Consider the following 5,771-nt stretch of genomic DNA (forward strand, 5'->3'; position numbering starts at 1 on the left):
AAAATCAAGAAGAGCAGACATATTATTGACACAAACTAACATGACCTATAAACAATTAACAAAAAACCAAACGTATTGTTGACAACAACTAACATATTGTGATAATACACAAGTGAACCTATGACCCTTTTATAACTCTTTATTTAGACCTTTCGAATGCCAATGTAATTGAATACGAAGAAACGTTTGCAATGTCAATACAATGCACCTATATAATTATTAATAGCAATCTTAGGCAGATGTCATTAAAGCACACATCTAACGTGTCAAAACGAAGCAATTGTAAGGCTACAAAACAGAATATAAAGAGACTAACTCCAATCTTTTTATCTTTTTAATTAGACCTTTGGTGTCAATGCAATGCACCTATATACTTGTTATTAATACACATTCAATGTGTCAAAATGTTTAGACTTTTGGAATGCCAATGCAATGCACCTATATAATAATAATAATAATAATAATAATAATAATAATTATTATTATTATTATTATTATTAATTATTAATATAAATCTAATAATTTTTATTAATTATTAATATAAATCTAACGTGTCAAGATAGAGTAATAAATACAAACTCAATATGTCAAGATGCAGCAATTTGATTGAATTCATTAAATCACAAATCATACTTATCAATCTAAGGTGTCAAGATGAAACAATTTTACACCCTAAAAAAGAGTACCAAAATGTCCTACGTGTCAAACAATAAAAGGGTATTCATTTTGCAGCTTTCATTACAATTAAGTTAATTTTATCAACTTATCTCTTTAGCCAAGGTTTTCAGCACAAAAAATTGATATTTTCACATTTATGTCGACAGACAGAAGCTTTAGTAGCCACTAGTCCCACTCATACCATCACCAGAAACCCCAAGGGTTTAAGAAATGGGCAGCGGCGCCACCAGATTTCTCTTACTCCTCACCCCTTCTCCTCTCCTCCACCGCCGCTGTTCCTCCCTCCTCCGCCTCTCCCGCCGCCACTACCATCGTCTCCCATCCTCTCTCCATCACCACCAACACCAGCAACACCACTCTCTCTCGTCCACACCCCCACTTCCCACCACAACCACCTGTTTTTTCCCGCTCAAATCCTCCCGTGAACTCCACACCCAACTCTCCTCTTTACCCCACGCCTTTTCTCCCTCTATTCACCAACACTTCCCGCAATTTCAAGCGCTTCTTGGTAATCTTTCTGCTTCTGGCTACTACAATCTACTTAACGATGCTGATTTCGAGTTTCTGGGTGCTCGAGATTTGCCGGAGGATTTCTTACGCGCTGCCAAAGCGTGCTTGTCATTCGCACGAGATCGACCCAACTTCTTGGGGTTAGTTTCAGAACTTAATTATACTTTCTTTTTAATTTAAAAAAAAAAAAAATTATCTTATGTTTTTAATGAATGTATAGGATGCTTTCGAGGAGAGATGTTGAGGTGGTAGTGGAGAATACGACACCGTTTCTGTTTAAAAATGGTGAAGACTCGGTTAGGAGGATAAAATCGTTTTTGGGAAACAATGTAAGTTTTAATTTTTTTTGCTTTAAGCCTTTTTATCTAAATTGTACATGGAGTTATTCTTGTAGTGATACTGATAAATTATTTTGTAACTTTGTCGAATTATGGTCGAAACCGGCTATGCCAATCCTTGAAAAAAATTGGTAGTGGAATGGATGGGATGGGATGATAACAGTGTAGTAGCATTTCATTTATTTAGTTATCATTTAGCCAACCGCCAAATTTAGTTGGAGTGAAGAAAGAAACTAGCTCTAGACTAAGCTCTTTGTGGTGTGAACCAAATGGGTTCAATTTGTTTTGTTTTGATGAACCTCTAATTTGAACCAGCACGATAAAATTTCAAAGATTAGCTGGGTTTTTCAACCAAGGCTATAGACTCATTGAATGCATCAGTGTAGCGCGCAACCCATAACATCTAAGGGCATCAAAAACCTTTTATTACCTCAAACTTCCTTGGCTTAAGGTCATAGTCCCTCTAAGAAGCTGGCCACAGAGGTCCGCATAACTAGTTAGCAGGCTGAGGTCTCATTCATTAATGGAATTAACCGGACATATCACTCTACCAACTAAGAATGGCCTCTACCCGTAGAATCAAGAAAGAGTCTGCTAGCTTATGATATTTTAGGATTTTATTGAAGATAAATGAATATTAATTAATCTACAGAATATGTTATTGCTCAAGAATAGTAATAGTAATTTGCAAATGTTTCAAGAAAATGAGTATTTGATTTTCTCTTAAGTTTTTGTTTTTTTGGTGGTTGTAATAAGCTTAATGATAAGTTCTTTGGGTTGGTTTTAATAATTTTTCATCAGCTTGGTTGGTCAAAAGTCCTTGGTTATAATTTTAGATGCTAAATATTGTTGTAATGCCCATGACAATCTCTTTAAATAGATTTCAATTAATGTTTAGTCTTTAAACTCTTCATAACGCTGTCAATGCACAGTTCAGAAAAGAGAATTGAGACTTGATATCTGAATGTTACTCATAATCGAAGAATATTTGACAATGGAACATTGGATATGGAGGAGAAAATATTTCATTAAGTAGCCTATGCTCAGACATTGAAATAACAGTCAAAGCCAACAAGTTACCTTCGGAACTTATGCCCCATTTACTGAAATTTTAAATTTACAAATGTCGATATGAAGTGAAAAGGATTATATTGTTGTAACTTGAAGCATGTAAGAATTTTATTGCATCTGTCTTGCATAGTACTTTAATTGATTCTTGTGAATTTAAGCTTAAAGTTATTTTCTTTAACTAATTCTTTTCTCTTTAGCTTAAACTTATTGGAAAAATAGCATATTATTTTTTGTATTAGTTTTAAGCTGCTCTTTACAACTATATGTGTAGCAGCTAGCCTTGCTGTATACTTCCTGCTCCTAACCATCTTTTGCTCTTTCAGGAGTTGGATACTGATAAAGCGAATACAGTTGATTTGATGAAGTTTTTATTGAGTTGTGCAAGTAATCTCATTGCTTTTTCAGAGGCAAATAGTTTCAATAATTGGGAACTGGTTGAGTTATCTGTCAGTAATCTTTTGGGTGAGTTGGCCAAGCTGAGCTGTAGAACTCCAGAATCAAACCTTTCTGGGTCACTGCAGAATCAATTCCCAGACAGATATGGACAAACACCAAGGCCCTTTGGGCAAAACATAGAAATTAAAAGAGGTGATTGGATTTGCCCCAGGTAGTCTTTTGAACTTTTTTTTTTTAATTTATTTCATTAATTATTTATTATTTATCCTTCTTCCTTCTTTTATTGTTCAATTTAGCAGCACTTTGTACTGCTCTACAAATTGGATTTGGACACATAATAAAATTTATTTTGTATGCTCACTGTTGCAAAAATTTGACACCTATCTTGATTAATAGTATTTTACTATCATCTGTATTGAGCAGGTGTAGCTTTATGAACTTTGCAAGAAATCAGAAATGTCTTGAATGTGAAGAAGCAAGACCCAAAAAACAGCTGACTGGTGGGGAATGGGAGTGTCCTCAGTGAGCATTTCTTCTTAACTTGCTTTTTTGCCTTCTACTATATTTTCCCCAAAAGGCTTGTTGATGCATTTTTCTTCTGTTAGAGTGCAAATGGTACAAATGGTGATTTCACTTTTAACTTCCAATTTTTCAGATGTGAGTTCTTTAATTATGCGAGGAATACAGTATGCTTGAGGTGTGATTGCAAGCGACCTGGAGAGCTCTTGCCTGGTATGGCAAACAACAGGTCAGGTCAAGGATATGGATATGGGAGCCTTGCAAATCAGGTTGATATTGATAGCAGGTTGGCTGCTAATGAAGAGAAGGCACAACGGTGGTTTAGTAAGGTTTCGCAGCTGGACAATACTTCTGATATGAGCAGTGCCATAGCAGATGAAGATTTCCCTGAAATCATGCCCCTGAGGAAAGGAGTTAACAGATTTGTTGTGAGCACTAGGAAGACTCCCCTAGAGAGGAGGCTGGCCAATGCTCAGTATAGAAGAAACATGGGTAATGATGGCATACCTGAGGGTAATGATCTCCAGATGGGGGATAAGAAGAAGAGTCTTGACCCAAATTTCAACCAGAGTGTAGATGATAATTTCCCTGCTACTTCTAGTTCAGGCTCGTCACAATATGGGAACTATAGAGGAAGCAATTCTAATTATGTTCCATTTGTGCCATTACCTGCAGATATGTTCGCCAAGAAACCTGAAAGTTTTCAGGTTGATGAGAGCATGCGTCCACAGTCTGGCAACTACCATTCTGATGCTTCATACACTCATGAACAAACTGATGGATTTTCTGGAGGCAATGATTATCTAAATCCTGAAAAAAATAATCAGCTGTCTGGAAAGCCAGTAAACCAGAAGGAGTTGAAGAATAAAGAGAATGAACAAGCTGAAAAATCTGAGAGATGGTTTAAGAGGGTTGCTGAGCTGGATGATGTTACTGATCTGGCTAGTGAAATTTCTGATGAGGAGTTCCCTGAGATCATGCCAATGCATAAAGGAGAGAACCGGTTTGTAGTTAACAAGAAAAAGGATCGTTCTCTGACCTCACCAATGTACAAGAGACGTATGGCAACTGAGCAAGCTAACAATACTAATTTTGTTCCATTTGTCCCCTTCCCACCTGATTACTTTGCTAAGAAGGATAAACAGCAGCCAGAGGGAGCAGATATGACTCCTAAAGCAGCTGAAGAAACTACAAATTCTGTATTACCAGGGAAAATGCATGAGGCTAGACCACCAGTGCCTGATATGGATGGTATGCGGCAAATGGAAAATCAGCAGACCAGTTCTATGAGCTTTAACTCAGAACCTACCGGAGAGAACTTTAAGGGTCATAAGACAAGTGCAGCTTATGGGACGTCAACCAATGAAACTTCAACCCAGAAATTTAATAGTCCACCGCCAATGAGCAATGATAATTTATCTCAACCAACTGACAACCAGAGTAGCAAGATGGTAAACTTAGCTGGGAGTGCATCTCAACCAACTGCAGATCAGAATATTAGAAATAGCTGGAGTGGAAAGAGCTTGGAGGGTTCGGCAGTGAAGGAACCAGACCCTTTGGATATGTCAGAGGAGGCAAAGGCAGAGAGGTGGTTCCGACGCGTTGCTCAGATAAAGGATATTTCGGAGTTGAGCCAGATCCCTGACGAAGATTTCCCATCAATAATGCCAATGAGGAAAGGAGTAAACAGGTTTGTTGTGAGCAAGAGGAAAACACCATTAGAAAGGAGGTTGACATCTCAGCAGTATCGAAGAAATCTTCCAATTGTAAGTTCTGATCCAACAAAGAAAGAAAATGATAATAACTGAGCATTTCAATTGCGGTATTCTTTGATGTAAAATAATTAATTTTGTTATCAAAATTTTGTTCGATGTAAACATCAGAGAAATAAGTCCTATTAAAACATTGTGCATGAAAATGACATTTGTTGGATTACTCTGATTTTGGTGTAGTTCAGGCGACATTTTTAAGGGTTAGCTAATGTTATTAGTCTATTAAAGCATCAATTTAATGAAGCATTTTATGCTTTGAGATTGTTATTGCTGTAGCTTCTCCTTGAGCGCTTATAATTTAACTTAAGAAATAATCAATTTTAGAAATAATTTATAGGGTATTAGTTTGTGTTGATTTTAAAGTTGCTTTTGCTCTTGGTATTTATTTTTTTATTTTTTTCTAAAATACTAAGTTTTTCTAATTTTTTTAATTTATTAATAATTAATGTTTTACATAGAAGGAGGTTAAAATTTGAAAACTTGAAAA

The 5,771-nt window shown here is 36.1% G+C and overlaps 1 protein-coding gene across 1 annotated transcript; it reads left to right on the forward strand.

The window, feature by feature from the left end:
* Positions 1-773: 773 nt before the first annotated feature.
* On the forward strand, positions 774-5,550 carry LOC116131430 (zinc finger protein VAR3, chloroplastic). Its single transcript, XM_031417080.1, has 5 exons — positions 774-1,328; positions 1,409-1,517; positions 2,921-3,204; positions 3,417-3,515; positions 3,649-5,550. The coding sequence occupies exons 1-5, from the start codon at positions 889-891 to the stop codon at positions 5,318-5,320; spliced, it is 2,604 nt and encodes an 867-aa protein (XP_031272940.1). The 5' UTR covers positions 774-888; the 3' UTR covers positions 5,321-5,550.
* The last annotated feature ends 221 nt before the right edge of the window (positions 5,551-5,771 follow it).

The sequence above is a fragment of the Pistacia vera genome, unplaced genomic scaffold (assembly GCF_008641045.1).
Source record: "Pistacia vera cultivar Batoury unplaced genomic scaffold, PisVer_v2 Contig233, whole genome shotgun sequence".
Classification (NCBI taxonomy): domain Eukaryota; kingdom Viridiplantae; phylum Streptophyta; class Magnoliopsida; order Sapindales; family Anacardiaceae; genus Pistacia; species Pistacia vera.